General features: G+C 44.3%; 1 protein-coding gene across 1 annotated transcript; it reads right to left on the reverse strand.

The window, feature by feature from the left end:
- Positions 1-413: 413 nt before the first annotated feature.
- On the reverse strand, positions 414-17,610 carry nup205 (nucleoporin 205). The gene is made up of 42 exons (XM_034141415.1): positions 17,561-17,610; positions 16,464-16,606; positions 16,133-16,304; positions 15,825-15,969; positions 15,533-15,692; positions 15,141-15,369; positions 14,887-15,051; positions 14,500-14,675; positions 14,240-14,356; positions 13,982-14,119; positions 13,681-13,831; positions 13,192-13,397; positions 12,778-12,960; positions 11,871-11,921; positions 11,140-11,349; positions 10,815-11,052; positions 10,528-10,717; positions 10,279-10,399; positions 9,803-9,884; positions 9,477-9,641; positions 9,270-9,394; positions 9,020-9,134; positions 8,448-8,597; positions 8,282-8,356; positions 7,942-8,099; positions 7,759-7,839; positions 7,421-7,612; positions 7,006-7,207; positions 6,825-6,923; positions 6,455-6,603; positions 5,852-6,043; positions 5,609-5,730; positions 4,928-5,060; positions 4,563-4,689; positions 4,365-4,438; positions 4,120-4,248; positions 3,784-3,910; positions 3,365-3,537; positions 3,033-3,162; positions 2,795-2,923; positions 1,043-1,119; positions 414-927 (listed from the first exon to the last, which is right to left on the reverse strand). Exons 1-42 carry the CDS (start codon positions 17,586-17,588, stop codon positions 775-777), a joined length of 5,982 nt encoding a protein of 1,993 aa, XP_033997306.1. The 5' UTR covers positions 17,589-17,610; the 3' UTR covers positions 414-774.
- Between the last annotated feature and the right edge of the window lie 208 nt (positions 17,611-17,818).

The following is a 17,818-nucleotide window of genomic DNA, read 5'->3' on the forward strand; positions in this document are numbered from 1 at the left end:
TTTCTGCATGTTAATGGCCTCTAAGCGGTTGACCAATCAGAGCAGACTGGGCTCTGGTTTCAGACAGAGGGTAAGTTTGAGTAAATAAAGACCCTTTTGAACATTTAAGCATGTAAACATGTGAAGGTAGAGGCACACAGAGCACAAAGAGCCCCTTTCAAAAAAGGAACGTCTCGTTTTGGTTCCTTGTTTTGAGTCTCCTGATAAGAAGTGTTTCACTTTGAGTTATGCCAGACATGCACTTAAAAGTGAAGTCTGTCTGGTAACCACCTAAAGAACGGGGACATCTGTCAAAGTGAGAAAGCTGAACAGGAAGTACCTTCCATTTACAGTATTCTCACCTGGGTGCATGTCGGCAGATAGTGACTCCTGTTTGCCCTTTATAGCCCAGTCCACACACAAAGGACAAGTAATTAGCAGATTTAGAAAACGTTTTAATTTCACAAAAGAAAAAGAGGGAGAGGAATCAGACCAAACAAATAATATCAAATATTTTTAACGAGTAAAAATGTCATAAGTGTGTTATCCTTTCTCACTTCTTTGAGAAACGCTCCTTACAAAGCGCTTGTCAAAAATAATTAGGTCACGTGATATCACGTTACCATCCCACAATATTCCATAGAGGAGCTGCTACAGGTCAGTCAGAAGGAGCTATGTAGCCAGAAGCTAGCTGACATAAAGTCGGAGTCCTTGGTTCTCTGATGTTGCGCGGCAGAGTTTCTGAGTCCAGGTGAGAATGTGGCTCTTGGACAGTCTTTGTGTTTGCGTGTCTCCTCAGCTCTTGGGCTGTCGGAGCAGGCCGCGGACCCTGCGGACCAGGGCCTGGATGAAGGTGTAGCGGGAGCGGACCTGGCTGTACAGACCCTCCACGTCCAGCAGCTTCCTCTGCAGAGCCTCTCCGAAACCTGTGGCCATGTCGCTCTTCAGCTGAGGGGCACAAGCATAAGACAGGAGGGAGAGGTTCAGGAATAATGGAGGTGGTTTTACAGATGCAGGACATGTTTCTCAGGGCAGCATTCAAAGTGTGTGCGCTGTTTCTTACCAGGTCCAGGTCTTGCTGGCTGACCCGAGATAGACCGAGGACGCGACCTCCGCTTCCCTGCAGCCCGCCAAAGGAATCTGAAGAACATCAATAATTAGATTTGTCAGATTTAGCTTAACTGCAATCAATAGCTTCACAAGGGAAGTGTCCTAACTAGAGCACTACTAGCACAGGACTAGTATAACACAATACTTAAGGACAATGTTTATTTCAACCTCAATTTCATGTTGAGGCATGATGGACATGTCCTATGGGATGGAGAAATGACGGCATATTGCACAGGAAGTCTGCAATTTGACTTTTAATTTGACTTTATTCACAGGATATTAGGCAACACCTACATATTATAAATGTTAGATATATTATATGGTCTAATCTTTTTTATAAAACAATATTGACAAGACCTCTTGCTCTGGTGCCTGTGCGAATGAGCCTTTTAAGTTTCCACAAAATGAAGTGATTTCTTTTGAGGGCAATGTTATGCAATTTTTACAAAAACTAAATGTAATTTCAGATATGGCAGATTCATACATGATTAAGATTTCTGCACCATAAATGACTTGAGGTGATCTGGTAATGCTGGTCCTGTGCGAAAAGGGCTAAGGTCTGAAAACTGCTAGTAATGTGTTTAATAAAAATTAAAAAGTAATCTTTTATAAAGATGTGCATATATTAGACCCTCCAGAAAAACGCGATTATGCGATCGCATAATTTACCGCATAATCAGCAAAATGGCGCATATTTTTAAAAGGGCGCATATTTATTAAAAGGTCTCATAATCCCCGCATTTTTCCACACAAAGTTGAGGAAAAAAAAAGTTAACGTGAAGTAGTGATGTCATCAGCTCGCGCAGGTAAACAACACCGTAGAGTGAATGTGTGGAACTCACACGAGAGAGAAAACAACAAGATCAGCGCCATATAGATTATTATATACTATTATACTATTATTATTATATACCATTATACTATTATACGGCTCTGACTAAGATGAACAAATCGAATCCATCTCATTTGCCTACGAACATTTCTGCTAAAGACCGGGCAAAGCAGTACCCCGATGTCTTGCGCGAAAGTGGGGAGAAACTATTCTGCACCCCGTGCAACTGTGTGTTGGAGCATAAGAGAAAATCGACGGCGACGACCCACTTTGATTCATTCAAACATTCTAAAATGCTTTCTGCTGCTGCGGACAAGAAAGTCAAACAACTCGCGTTCACCGAGGCATCAACCTCCAAAACCCTTTCGAGGGCTACAAGAAACGAGGTGAGTAGCCTACAAGATTGAAGCTGGTCAGATAACGAACGAGTAAATGAAAACAGAATGAGGCGGAGAAGAGTGTGTGTGTGTGTGTGTGTGTGTGTGTGTGTGTGTGTGTGTGTGTGTGTGTGTGTGTGAGAGAGAGAGAGAGTGATTAAAATAGCCCATATAGAAATACATAAATAACACTTTGTGATGTAGCTTGCTTCTAGTATGCTTGTTTATCATAGGAACTCTTTAAAAGGGCTCACTTTCATTCAGTAGTAGCCTAGTAACAGGGTGTGGGAGAAGAATCACCTTTTTTCCGCCTCCCGCATATTTCGCATATTTAGCATATTTCCGCATATTTCGCAACTTCACCGCATAAAATCACATAAAAACCCCGCATGTTTAATCGCATAATCAAGGATTTTAGCCCGCATAATCAAGGATTTTAGCCCGCGTTTTTCTGGAGGGTCTAATATATAAATATGTATATAAGATTGCCTCTTACCGTCTGTGAGCCGAGATCTATACAAACTGGCTCCAGGCATCGGGGAGTCCTTGGGGTCGGTGGGAGTACAGTGCAACAGGTAGTACTCCAGGTGGCGCCACAGTACAAACAAACACGTCTCGATAACATCTGTAGAGGAGGCAGGTTAAGGCATTTCACAGAAATCCATGGTGTGGCTTTTCTACAAATACACAAAGTCCAGGGACTAAACCTGGGCCTGCAAAGGGCCAAAGGATACAGGAGCACAGGGCCAGCAGCTTGGCTCTGTTGTTGATCAGCTGGACGAGTCGTCTCTTGGCCAGCAGGCTCCTCTGCACTGAGGAGATCTTCTCCACGCCTCCGGGGCCCGACACCAGGCCCTGGCACAACTACAGAGAAGATGTCTGTGGTTAGAAACGGCAGACAGTGCATGCTGGAGCCAAAGATGTGCAGAATATAAAGAACAGATGCTCATTATTCACACCTCTTTTTACTGTAACCTCTACTATTCATCATTTATCAAAGTGAAAAAACTGATCAGCAGTGTGTTGAGTGTGAGCCACGTGAATCAGTGTATTGGTTCCTCATTACCTCCTTGAGCTCGTCAGGAGGCAGCTGATCCAGGCTCTGCAGCTTGCCCAGGCTTTGTCTGTGACTCTGGTGGAACCGGAAGAAATCCGCAGCGCTGTTCTTCAGCAAGTACATGACCAGACCCAGGCTGGGGGCCCGGGAGTACGCCATTGATGGCAGAGCGGATGAGAGATCTTTGAAACAAAATGCCACAGTTCAGTTTCATACTTTGGTGTTAATAATAAAAAGGTCTCTTGCTGTAAAAGCTAAAAATGCCTCATAAGATTCTGGATTTCTAGATTCATCCATCAGCTGTCAGACACTGAAAACGTATGACAAATGGAAGCGGACTAATTCACTTAATAGCAGGTAGAAAAGTCTGCCTTGTATACAGAGTCAGACTCCCTCCATTGTTTCTTGTAATGCAGATCATCACTGACCTGCGCGCCCCCCGTCCCGGCCCGCTGGCTCGCTGCCTGACGGGCTGAAGAGGCAGATGCTGAACTGAGCCTGCGCCGAGCTCTGCAGCAGCAGCGTCTGGCAGTACTCCATGATGTTAGCACACACCTGAGGACAGAGGACAGCAGGTCATCGACAACGCAGTACTCATGAGTAATCATGACTAAGCATACAACACACAATGTGTCAGTGTATCTATCCCTTTCCGCCCATCCCTGTCTTGCTGTTGTAATATGTGAAAGGAAAGTTGGTTACTTCTGACTATGAAAACACATTTCAAGGGAGGAAGCTCATTTATAGGCTGTTTTAATTCATACCTGTTGCATGGCCACCTCCATCTCCTCTCGTCTTTCTGCTGAGTCAGCAGGCGCAGAGATCTCGGCCTGCTTCAGTAACCTCTCCCTCTCGCTGCCCGCCAGACGGCCAAGCAGGGACAGACAGAGACGCTGAAGAAAGAAGAAACACATTACTATACATGCATTTGATAGTGTATTACTAGGAATAGCGAACATGAAAAAAACATCTATACTATCATAATAAAAAACCAAAGCAGCTGTCTCACCTGGAATCTGTTGATGTGACCCTGGAACTCCATGAGAGCCGCACTGTTGACCTCACCGCCTGACTCAAGGGCCCCTGGGAGGCCAAGCAGGACATCAAAAACACTGTTCATAGTCTGATGTGTTTATTTGCACAATGGAAATAAAATAGATGGCAAAGTGAATAAAAAAAAGAGTCGATGGAGTGTTTATTATTTTACCTGGCAGAGCTGTCTTACTGATGATGCCAGTCAGCAAGGAGAGCTCCTGCAAAGCTCCCATACTGAGCTCCGGACAGCGCAACAGGGACTGAATGGTGTCAGAGTGCACTATCAGCCACTGGAGAACCTACACACACAGAGATACAGACACAGAGAAAGTTATTTATAAAGTTGTCCAGAATACACACATTGTTCTCACTTCAGCTCAACTAGGGTCTACAGAATCTGTACATATATGAGACAGCATTTGTATCCAAGTGGATCCTCAAGAACATACAGACTTCTAGGATTTTTAGGGTTCATTGATTTAAAAAAAATCAAAATAAGATAATCATTTTCTTTGTGAGCAATGGTTTTGTGCGTACCTGTGCTGCCCCCTGCTGGTGGTTCATGGTGGTAGAGGTCAGAATCACCTGGAAGAGCCTCAAGGTCGGTAAGAGAATCTGCCGGTAGCGGTCCATGGGGCTGGGGATGAAGCCTGAGGGGTCCCTCACCACCCTGCAGAGCACCAGGGAACAGACAAACGTATGTTTTGCTATACACAACTGAGGATCAGACATTATCAGAACAGAGAGAAAGAACATTAAGTCAGTTAAATGCACTCGAAAAAGCAAAAAAGTAAAGCGACTGTGGCTGTGAGGGAGTGCGGTCGTCTTTCAACCAGAAGGTTGTGGGTTCAATCCCATGTTGATGTATCCTTGGGCAAGATACTTAAGCTCCCGATGGCATGGCCAACGGTGTGTGAATGTTAGGTCCTAGAGTAAGGTACACTGCTCTGTATGAATGGGTGTGAATGGGTGAATGACATGTATGTAAAGCGCTTTGAGGGGTCTTAACGACTGGATAAAGCTCTATATAAGTACAGTCCATTTACTTAAAACTTTCCTAAAAGAAGAATTTGCTGACTGACTGTTTTTACTTGGAAGAGTTTCATTGTGTTGTTTTACTGAGGAATTAGTATTTGGTACTCTTTACACTTATTTGGTATAAATCAGTTCAAAAGCAATAACAACATTGCAATTTTAAACTCCTTTCCACATGCATACCTGTGTGCATCGCTGTCAGGCACCATGTCAAACACCTGACACTCGATCAGCTGTGCCACCAGGCCGCAGCGCAGCAGCTCCACAGCGCCCTGACCCGTCTTAGCCACGCGGGTCAGCAGAGCCTGAGAACACGCAGCAGAGTTATACCTTCATAAACCTGTGCTTATAGAGTTTTTTTTGATACGATCTATTTGTTTTATGTGAAGAAAACAGTGCAAATGGTGTGTCTGCACATGTCCTCACCATCTTGCTCTCGTAGATGTAGAGTGGTTTGAGGAGGGGGGGCTGAGGCGTGAGCAGGGTCTGCAGGGCCACGTCGTCCTGCCTCAGGCTCTCCACCAGCGAGCGCAGGTAGCCGCTGTTGCAGACGTACACCAGCCACTGGTTCTGACGGTCTATGGCCAGGATCCGGTCCAGCACCGCCAGAGCCAACATCTGACGGGCGGAAATAAAAAGGCGGAGAGTAAGACAACAAGTCCGAGTATAGGCAGTAAAGAAATGTGATCAATCCTGCATTTACAGCAGCAAAACAGCAAAGGGAGTGCGGATGAAAGATAATCAAAATAAGTGGACTATCAAATAAAAGAGGTGAAATAACATAAGTAATCAGCCATGGTAAAAATAAGGAAGCAGCATAATAAAAGTAAGTGAGTGTTAACAAAAATAAATAAATAAAAAAGTGAACTAGCTTCCAGTAAATACAAAGGTATTTCTCTGAGCTACTTAGAAATGGATTTATCTTGTTTTAAGCCTCTCAGTAGACCTTTAATATGCTTTAAAGTTCACTTAAGTCCAAAGTGCTGAAATGGCCAAGTGAGCATGCTTTTCTCATGTAATGGCTCTTACCCTGCTGATTTCATGGCCGTCACAGGCGTCCCGACACACCACCTCCATCAGAGACTTGCCATAGCTCTCGATAATAGAGAGATTCTCTCTCTGCAGTTTGGAGAAACCGTCCTCGGGGGCTGTGAGACGCTCCCACATGGCCTTCCCTGCTGTAGGGATGGAGAGCAGAAAACATCTATACATTGTCCGTTTGACATAACAGATAAAAAGATGTATCTGTAAAAGAAACGGTCCAAACTCAATTCAGACAGCATCTATCAGACCATAAATCACTTTATGGAATAACAAGAGAACCGTATCAGACTTGAAATAAAGGTTTTGATCCCTAAATATTTTCCAGACAGTCTGTGTTAATGTTTCTGTGTTGTACCTGTCTGCAGAGTGTCTGGTTCGTCAGGTTTCTGGGCGATTTGAAGGTAGTACAGCAGGGAGCCATACAGGTGAGCACGCAGGCGCTGGTATCCTCCTCCTGAAGTGTTAAAGACAATATTATAAAATATCACCTAGCAACATATCCCACGTGACAAATGTGGATTTCTGTCATCACTAACCAGTACAAAGGATGAAGTCCAGCAGCTTGCGGAGAATCAGATGCAGGGCGGAGTTGGCGATTGAGGCGAAGCCAGAGGAGACTTCTAATCCCGCCCCCTGCTGCTGCTCGGACAGGACTGATTGGCTGAGGTGAGCTGTCAGAGTGAAGACTGCCCCGGCGACAATGGGCATCAGTTCTCCTGCTGCATCCTCAGATAACACCTGGACAATTCAAAGCACCATTTTTATTTAGTTCTGTAAGATTTTTCTGGTGATTGCTATGTCAGCTATTTACTTTGATTACAATAAACATGATATCTGAATAAAATCCATGACACCCTTGAGTATATTCCTTAAAAATCTCCCCCACAATATAATACAAATACCCATAGCTGCACTCATTCCCCCTTCCATGTGCCATACGGCCTCACTGACCTTGTCATGCAGGTCCAGCAGCAGGTCTCTGATGATGAGCTGCCTGTCGTCAGCAGGGATGAGGTCAGCGGGGCAGGCGGTCAGCAGCGTCTCCACCAGGCTCCTCCACGACCGCAGTGCGTTTCGCTTTGCACTCAAACTCCTGCGGACGCGGTTGCGCTCCACCACCTGCTGCAGGATGGAGTTCACCTCCTAGAAGAGCACAACCACAGCATTGGTCAAAAGGGGCAATTTTTAACATTTACATTTAAACCAGGCATGATGTCTTTGGGTAATCTGACCCCAACAAATGCGGCCTAATTACACAAATAACAAGTCATTCATTTGAGATGACTAACCTCCATTAACAGCGGCCTCTGTCCAATGGCTGCCATTCCCTGCAGTGCATTCACCTCTGCCACAAGCACTCTATGAAGCAACTGGGAGAAATAATAACATCATTTCACTCATTAGATGAAGATCAAACACAAAATGTTAGTTATGACAACATGAAAATGTACGTGTTTGACCTTGGGACTCACCTTGACGTTGCACACGGTGTGTCCCTGCTCGTTGACGTGCTCGCAGTTAGAGATCACCTGCTCTATCTGTGTGCGCTCAAAGAAGTCCAGCTGCAGCAGCTCAGGCATATCCTGACTGAAGTCGATGGCGTCCAGCACGCTCAGCAACTTCCTGCGCACTGATGCATCAAACAGGGACAGGAGGAGAGTCAAAGGTCAGAATCTGCTATAATATTATAATTAAGGAATTCCTTAAGAGCCTTCAATGACAAATCTCAAAACATTCAAGCAGGTAAAGTGTCCTTAAGTGTTGACTGCATTTATATATAGAATGTTTAAATGTGTTCCAAAGAGCACAAACCTTTAGAAACGGTGTCGAAATGCAGGAAGCCACAGACTGATCTGGTTTCTTCTTCCATTCCTGATTCTCCATCAGCTATAAAGTAAAGTAAGGATGTTCTTATGTTCATGCATTAGGGAGCTCTGACTGGAAGCTAAAGAATTGAACTGAATTTGAAGACGGATACCTGTGCGTTGAGTGTGAGGCTGGTCGTCCAACAGCAGGCTGACCAGGCGTTGTGTGTGTGAGCGCTGGCGGTTCAGTGAGGTCACTCTCAGCTCGATGGCGGCTGTTTTCATGAGCCACGACATCTGGGAGAGAGCGGCGATCTGATTACCTGAGGACAGCAGAGGGTAGAATTGATGCAATGACAAATAAAATACATATTTAATTCAACAGACAATCACATATAGATGGGCGAAGGGAGTCCAGCAGATGGCGGTAATGCACTGAATTACGGAACTAAAATCAACAGTAGAAGATAAGGAAAGAGAGGAGGGAGGTGTATGCTGTGGAAGACGTCTCTTCATATTTTTGAGCCATGCTTCCATGCTTCTATTTACACATGTCCACATGCAGGAAATGTTCCTGAACGTTTAAGTGACAGACAGCTTGTGTGAAAGGGACTTTATTTCTCTACGGTTCTGCTTTTCCTGCGTTCACATTTCCTGCCTCTTTGTTTCATGTTTTGTATTAATCACATCTCTAATCCCTGTGTTTTGATATATGTTAGTACTCAGTAGAGAATGATCTACTCACTGGGCAGGATGAAGGGAAGGTGCTGCAGGTGAGAGAACAGGAAGTCCTGGCTGGTCCTCAAATAGCGCATGGTGGGTCCTGATGTGTCGGGGCAGGCACACAGCTGGTAGATCACCTGAGAGAGGAAAACAATGACAGACAGGGTAAAAGAAACGAATTAATCAGCCCACAGAAATACCATGTATACATTCACCTAACGGGTATAACACATTAGAATGAAGGTGTATTTTTAATAGAGGATGTAGTGTACCTGGTAGCAGAGCTCAGCCAGGTGAGGGGCCTGCTGAGTGAGCACAGGTCCTGATCTCTTCTCTGTGCCTCTCTGCAGCAGACTCAGGATTGCGTGCAGGCAGCTGCGTGGACACCCCAAAACACCTGTAACGCACAAACGCAAGGTCAACATTTCATCTTGCTATAATCCCATACAAACTGAACAGGCCATCAGCTAGAGTCTGACCTGGGTCCTGGAGGTTGGTGGAGGACACAGGCTTCTTGACTTCATATCCCAGAAGGTACAGGGCCAGATTTGGTGTCTTCAGATCCAAGGAGGTGATGAGCAGGTTCAGCAGATGGATCTGCGTTTCATGTCGGATTCTTGCGACCTTCTGTTGTGCGTCAGCGTCTGGAGGTTTAAGGGTAATGAAGAAGGTGAGTTTGAGTGTGGCCGTTATGATACACAGGCTAAGCTCTCACAGTATCAAGACAGGAGGATTTAACCTAATGCAGAAGATTTTTTATTATTAACTTCATTTTTTCAGACAACAAAAATGAAATCTGTCTCACCATCTCCGTTCTCTGTTCCCTCCTCGGCCTCTTCATTGTCGAGACACTCCACAAAGCCGGCCATTAGCTTTTCACTCACAGCCTGAGGGACAGGAACAAAAAGAGTTATCATCTTCCATCATAAACAACACACAGAACAAAAGTTGCACACTTTACAACATGAACACAGAAACACCTCCGTGAATTCGAGTAAAACCAAACAATAAAAACACAAGAGCTTTATTCCAATTTATTTAGACAGCATAACATATTAATGTAGATATTATACAGTACAGTATCGTTACACTGGAGGAATGTACCAATAGCTTTTATAGAAATCAGGCTATAGGATCTAATTATATCTAGTTGTATATATTTTTACATTATTTAAATAGAGTAAAATAGTGTTATTACCAATGTCATTTTTGGTATACTGCTCATCATTTTGTGAAATATTCTTAAACTGGGTTAAACAATGCTTTTTATTTTTGACATACCTGGTCATGTGTGAAATCTCCCACCAGCCTGTTCTGAATGTTGGGGTAGTTGGCGATACGACGCAGGATCTTGGCACTCTGGAAGGAAGCCTCTGGGTTGGAGCTGCTGTGGTACAGATACCTGCGAGGGACAAATATAGACCACCATTAATAATGTGAAGGTCCGATACATGAACACACAAGAACAGACTATCCCAGCAATGGGTATAATTCCACAGTTTCTATTAAAACCTGGATGCCCATTTTTACCTGCCAATATTGACAATGTGATCGGCCCTTCGTGTTTGAGGGCTGACACCCTGGAGAAGCTGCTCCAAGGGGGAGACAAGCATGGAGGCCTGGCTCTCCCTGAGGAGGTCCATGAACATCACCTCCTTCTGCAGGGCCAAGTCCAGCAGGCACAGGACGCGCAGCACCGCAGACTCCAAGTGCTTCTTACCTGTCGGGGGAGAGGAACAGAGCTCGTCAGTACACATGCACACAGACACATAAGCAGACTCCCTTTTGTTTTCCAGCAAGTGCATATGTTCTCTCACCAGGGAAGGGTGCATAGGTGTCCAGCTGGCGCACCCCCTCCTCCAGCAGGCTGAGGCAGAGCGTCAGTGTGGGCGAGTCGTTCAGCAGGTGGAACATGAGGCTGTGGCCCGGGGGCTTGTGGGCCGCGAGCTGCTCGCCCTGCAGCTCCACTATCTCCTGGACAAAGTCTGAGGGCTGGGGCTCGTAGTCCCGCAGCAGCTTGTGGAACACCTCCAGCACAGCGTCAGCAACCTCCCACTGAGAGCAAGGGAGAGACAACTGAGTATGTGTAGTTCAAAGAGCATACATGCATGCACATGTTAAGAGACTGGGTGAGCACTTTACCTTCTCAGCTGGATGGCGATATGCTCGGGTGGGGAAGGGGAGGAACACAGAGTCACGCAAGAAGTTCAGGTATGGTTGGAAGCCGGGTGCGCGTAGCCCCGCCCCTAAATTAACAGGCAGGCTGCTCTCCACCAATGTGCTGATCAGGTGACAGAAGCCCCGTGTCAGAGGATACTCCTCACAGCTGGACTCGATCTCATTCAGCTCCACCTGAGAGTCAAACAAAGAGAATCAAAAATGGTACAACAATAATGTTCATCTTGTTCGAGCATGAACATTTAATAAAAAGGAAGGTTTTTACTTTGAGAGATTAAAATAAACCTGTAACTTATATGCAGTAAACCTTTTTTTTTTAAAAACAACCTGCACCATTCAAGTCTACATTATTTTGCATATTTGGATCTTAAAAAGATGCCCTATAGCAGGGCTTCTCAAACTCCGGACCGAACTGCAAATCAATCCGGACCGAACCCTGTGTCCCATTATACTGGGGGGACTTTACTGGCATTGATCCGGACCAGTGACCTTGTATAAAGTTCACAACTGGACCTTTAATTAAAAAGTTTGAGTACCCCTGCCCTATAGGCATCAGTCAAATGTTGATGCTGAAAAATGATTCCATGTAATGAAGCATCTTATTATATATATTTATTTATATATCTTATTAGCCATATCCTGAAGTAAAGCTAGACCGAGAATAATCTAAACTTCGCCAAACACAAAAGACTCACCTCAATTCCAGCTGCCTGCCTCTGTCCTGGGGCTCGCACTGTCTGAAGGATCTGTGGTAAAAGGACATGAAGACAGAAAACTGAAAAACAATCAAAACAATGCCATAACAGAATGAAGTATTTTGTAAAGATAAGAGAATAAAAAAAGATAGATACTGGTATCACTGAGATAAAATGACTGGCTGACAATACATTTAAAGTTTTGTGTTAGTCTGGTATAATAGCCAAAATATTGCCTCAAAGACTCACTCCTCTATCCCAATATGAAAATTAAACCGTGACCTTTCAGAAACTATGTTTAAACTTCATCAACTTAACCCTCCTGTTGTCTTCGGGTCAAATCTGACCGATTTACTTTCATCAATCATAACTTTTTTGTTTTACATTCGATTGCATTAAGGCTTTATGATATCCTTCACAGTAGACATTTGAACATATACAATTGCTGATCACCACTTTCATTGCATTTTGGATGATTTAGTCAACTTTGCAACACCCATGGTGTTCCCGGTCAAAAATGACCGCCATAAAGAAAAGGAAATAGTAACCATCCGGATCAGATAAAACACACACACACACACACACACACACACACACACATTAGATGTGTTTTCCCCCCTTATGTGCCCATCCCCCCACATGGATCACACCTGGCACACGCAATACATGTTCAGTGTCTATTCTTTGTATATGTACTGCAGTTTTTCATGTATACCAGTAGTCTGATACAAGATGTACAGTTTGAAAGGGTGTTAAATGAAATTTGGTGATGATTAATGGTTTTTGTGTTAATGTAATAGCAGTCAAAACAGGATCGGTCAAATTTGACCGCGAACACCAAAGTAAGGGGGGAGAAAACGAACACAACAGGAGGGTTAAATTGTTATATTAATTTTCAACCGCTAACCTGAGTGTATTCCAGTGACTGCCACAGTGAGGCAGCGATCTCTGGTGACTTCCCAAAAGCTGCCAGGCAGCGCAGGACCTCCGCCTTCAGGATGGGGGGGACGCTGCACTGCAGCAGCCCCAACATCACCACTACAGGGGTCCACTGGGGATGCTCACACAGCGCCAGGCGAGCATTTTCACTCTATGGAGAAAGAGAACATTATATAAATGTATCTAACAAAACACAGCCTAATACACTTAGAGAAGGGCAATCTCATAAACCTGAACATACAGATTCTTTCAGGAGATAAGGTGAGTGTAAAAGGAATTACAAATAACATCATCACACATTGATCTCGATCTTAATGATGTTTTATAATCCCTAAATATGAGCAGCAAATAGGCCTATCCTTAAGTGACTGTTCCTCCATACCCATGTGATGATGGTGGTGAGCAGCTGCAGGAAGGAGGTGAGTCCTTCCAGCTCTCTCTGGGTGATGCCTCTGAGGGACGGGTGGCGGAACTGTGCTGCGTCTGGGTTTGGAAAGTCTCGCCGCAGGTTCTCATGGTAGAGCATCAGGGAGTGAAAAAAGTGTTCCCAAGACACCGGGCTGCCGGACACTCCCTGGAGGTTGTCACCTGCGTACATGAACATGAAGTTAGTTTGGTATTCATTTGGATACGTATTACACTAAAGCTAGACAATAGACTTTAAGAGTCTAGTGTGCGTATCACCTACATCTGAAGTCATTGCCAACGTGGCATAAAGTCAAATTCAGATACCTCAGAGGCCAAACTGCACTTTGAATGTTAAACGGCTTCAATTTCAGAGAGAAATATAAAAATATGTGTCTGTTGTTATTCAAACCCAGACAATTATTTTCTGAAATGTTTCCTGTCTTTAGAAAAAATCTGCTCTTACTGTGCGTGGCTCCGTTGGTTTTGAGCAGGCTGAAGGCGTAGTGGGAACACTGAGGCCCGTTGGCGAGTCCTTTCAGCATACGGAGATAGGAGATATAGAGGGTGGAGGGCAGGAGGTCTCCCATCTGACGCACAAACTTGGACAGAACCACCTGCGTCAAAGCATATGTAAAGGGAAAATATTTTTAACTGAAAGTTGACATGATATGATTTCTTCCAGAAAGCCATAATCTAAGTCAACAGAATAATTGATTAGAGGAGAAACTTGTTTTTGTGCATGTTCCAGAAAAGGCAGCTCTCACCTGTTTGTGCGGAGGCCTTTGCAGCGCCATCCCCAGGTAGGACCCCTGCAGGGAGGTGTGTTGCAGAGACTCTGTGGGACACCAGAACTCCAGACCCAACTCCAGTCCAAATGGGTCCTTACTGTAAAACTCTCCTATCTGCAAAGGCAAAGCAGTAACCAAAACTGTCACAAACTCAAACCCACAGTGTCAGGCAGTTTGATTTGAATGTTTCTCGTTTGGTATTGAAGTTTGTAAACAAATTCAATAAACACTGACGAGGTTCATGAGATGGTCCAAGTCCTTGCGTAGCGACGAAGGAAGCTCGCTCTCCATTTGTAAAGACATGTGCACCAGACGGGCATCCTCATCAGCGCGGTTACGAAGCTGTTTCACCTACAAATATAGCACAAATATGTTATTTTCATTCAGTATGCAAAAGTATACAAACACAAGCTAAAGACACACTTCAGGATGATATCCGTACATGTCAACTTCTTACTTAAACATTGGTAGCGGACACCTGTGAAATCTCTCACCTTCATTGGCATGAGTGCCAGGAAGTCTGTGATGAGTGAATGGAGGCGGCGGATGTAAAACTCTTCCTGTGCACAGCCCTCACATCCCAGGATGCCCTCCTTCATAAACAGGAAGACGTCTCCCAGCAGAGCCTGGTCGGCCAGAGCCTCGTCTGCCTCAGTGAACTCCACCAGGGCTGCACAGCACACACATGGAGATTCTTTGTTTTGTATTTGATGTATGCACCACGACATCAAGTCAAATTCCTCGTATGCGTCAACCTACCTGGCAATAAACCCGTTTCTGATTCTGATTCTGACATACAAGTATTTGTAACATTGAATAGCTGCTATAATTGAGACCTTATTTTCACTTCATAGGGCAAACCAATAAAAAAAGGAACTTACCACCTCCCTGTGGTAGCTGGGAAAGGACCCTCAGAGACAGAGCCCAGGCCAGGCGACACACAGCCTGCAGACCTGGAAGCTTCCACGGCTGGCCATCCATCAGCCGGCTGTGCACCGCAGACACGTACTGCCGCTCAGTCAGCAATGGCAGCGCCTGGATCAGATCTGGAGGAACACAGAGACGATCACTCATTAGCTGTAGAAGAAAAACACTGAAATCTAGAGCAATACAAAAAATAATCACATGTTCTCACCTTCTCTATCTTCTGTTCCCTGTTCTACAAAGCTGACATCCAAGCAGTAGAGTAGTGCCATGACCAGAGCCAGGTTCACGCTATCCAATGAACCATCAGCTTGAGCGCTCACTGTCTCCAGGTGGCCAATAAGAGCCAGGGTGTCGTCTTTAGACAAAGGTGACTGGCAGGTCCACGAAAACAGGCTGTCTGCCAGAGCCTGTCTGCTCTCTTTAATAAGGTCCGAGACCTGCGGACAGAAGAGCGAGTTAGTTGTTTTTTCTACTAAATGTGTCTTTTTCAGTTACAACATAACGCTACTGGCTTTGCACTAGTTGAGTATGATTGAAAATCAACTTTTAGCAAAAGAAAGGTATTTCCATTTCAAATGAACACAAAAGATTTGCTTCTACCTCTTTCCGGTGCTTCTCGTTGCCCAGGCCGCGCTCCTTCTGCAGCCGTTCAAATTCACGCGCCACATTTATCTCCGACACCAATGCCAGGACGCGTTTGGTCAGACCCTGGTTCATCAGTTCGTCTGTGAAACGTGTGGTCAAAGCCACCAGCTCTCCACTGAAGGAGAAAACGAACAGAACAAGTCAATAACAAGAACACATAGTTATTATGTAAAAAAACAGCAGGACAATTTAACATTTAAAGCAGCTGTCACTGCTTGAATGCTTCATTAGTAGATGGCATTATTACCTCAGGTCCAGGGTGAAGGTCTTGCCATGGCGTGACTGGATGAGTGTGCGCAGGGAGTTGGCCACACAAAGCTTTCCATCCCAGTAGAGCAGCACAGCTACCAGACCTCGTGTCAGACCTGGAAAATGGGGCTGCTGTTGCTCACCTAGAGACAGATACAAATATTTTGAGAATCAGTTGTGTGAAACGTCTATGTCTTTACTACTGCAAATCAGGCCAGGTTTTTGTTGTATCTACCCCACACAATTTATATAACTTCCTTTAGAATTTAGCTTTCAAGTTGTGTCCTTTTATCATGTCTACTTTACCTGCTAACAGAAGCTCCAAAGCTGATAACTCTCCAATATCAAACAGATCGCTGAGGATGAAGGCCTCTGAGAGAAGCTGCTCTGGAAGGAGCCGTGACCCCTGCTGACCCTGGATGGCGATGCCTTCTGTGCTGGCTTTACGCACCTTCTCTCTCTGCTCTGCACTCTTTGGCTGAAAATAAAGTGAAGACAAAATGTTAGAAAATTCTCAAGACACACTCTGTCAATAGAAAATGCATCTGTCTGCCCCAAGGAAGGTGCAGGATACACGGAAAGAAAACTATCGCCACATTCACATATGTAGCGGGTCACTTCAAGAGTGTTCTCTCACCGGGTTTTTGAAGAGTGAGAGAAAGTGTGGTTTGTGTTTCTTCAGCTGCAGGTCGAGGAGGTGGACGCTCTCTGGCTGTCTCCTCAACACCGCTCCGTCCACTGTCTCCCATAGTTCCTTCAGCGGCCCCCACAGACTGGCTCCTGGGTAGGAAAATGTGTTTTTCCAAGGTCTTGTGTCAAATAAACATGCACAGAGCTAGACCCTGTAAAACTTGCATTGGTTTATATCTTGCTTTATCTATTATGCGGTATATGTAATAATTGTTTTGAGGGAGGTTTTTTTCATACAAATGTTATATGCGTTATAGAGTCAAATTTTAGTCTAGCGATACAAATATGTATGTTTAACAGTGAATAGTATCACAAAGGTTTGTATGGTTGACATTTGTTCCTGATGTTGAAATTGGGAACCATTTTTAAACTTAAACAATGAATAATAATAATATGAACATGTTAGTTATTCAAGATTTAGCCTATTTACCGAATCATTTTAGATTGCTAATCCTTGTTTTATACACTACTAGGTTCTGAGCTGTCACTGCGCAACATCAACAGAGTCTGTACATACATATCTGACCGTTAACTGGTACCAGTAAACAACTCTGACTTATTACCAACAGACAGAAGATAATTAGATAATCTGCACCTGAATTTAACTCTTACACGAACTTCTTGTTGTTAGCATCCTAGTACAAAATATCAGAAATGGGTCTTTCCTTGTTCCAAGTAAGTTAGTTTCATTTTTGATCCCGATGAGTAAACTCGTCTGCTGACCCCTTTGACAGGGGTTCCGTGAGAGAAGTCATACTGCCCGTATTTTGTTCTAATATAAAAATGTGTTAACGCTAAAGCTGAGCACTTTCCCCAGCACATAGTTTAACCAAAATTAGCTAACGTGTTTTGCAGGCTAGGCTAGATTAGCCTAGCAGCCTGAGTGAATTTGAGTCAACCATCGCCATGTGGTCAAAACCTGACGTCGCCTAAACTTGCGCTAAACAGCAAATATGTACGTGTTTATCTGTGAAATTATAACTCATAGCAGCTCATAGGAGTCAACACAAATTGGTAACTTTACGAAATAAATATAGTTCATACCCGAATTTACCGCCATCTGGGCCGCCATGACACACTTTCTGAAAATTGGACAGAAGGTGTCGGGTTTGTGCCGTAGTGAAATTTAAAAATAATGTCTTCTCTAAACACGCTTCAATACTATTTTCTCAAATTATATTAACCCATTCTACTTAAATGTGAATACTGGGTGGTTAGTTTTGTAAATTAGTTTAAAAACATTTATGAAATTCTGATTGACCCTTGCAGGCGAGGTCCTCAGACCGCAGAGGCTATCTAGCT

The sequence above is a fragment of the Trematomus bernacchii genome, unplaced genomic scaffold (assembly GCF_902827165.1).
Source record: "Trematomus bernacchii unplaced genomic scaffold, fTreBer1.1, whole genome shotgun sequence".
Taxonomy (NCBI): Eukaryota; Metazoa; Chordata; class Actinopteri; order Perciformes; family Nototheniidae; genus Trematomus; species Trematomus bernacchii.

Excerpts from the sequence above, each read along its gene's own strand:
- nup205 (XM_034141415.1), bottom strand. The coding sequence starts at position 17,588 with ATGGCGGCCCAGATGGCGGTAAATTCGG. Across the intron at positions 9,642-9,802 it reads GGGAACAGAGAACGGAGATG|ACGCTGACGCACAACAGAAG; the intron begins GTGAGACAGATT and ends TTAAACCTCCAG. Across the intron at positions 4,690-4,927 it reads ACCAGCAGGGGGCAGCACAG|GTTCTCCAGTGGCTGATAGT; the intron begins GTACGCACAAAA and ends CTGTGTGTGTAG.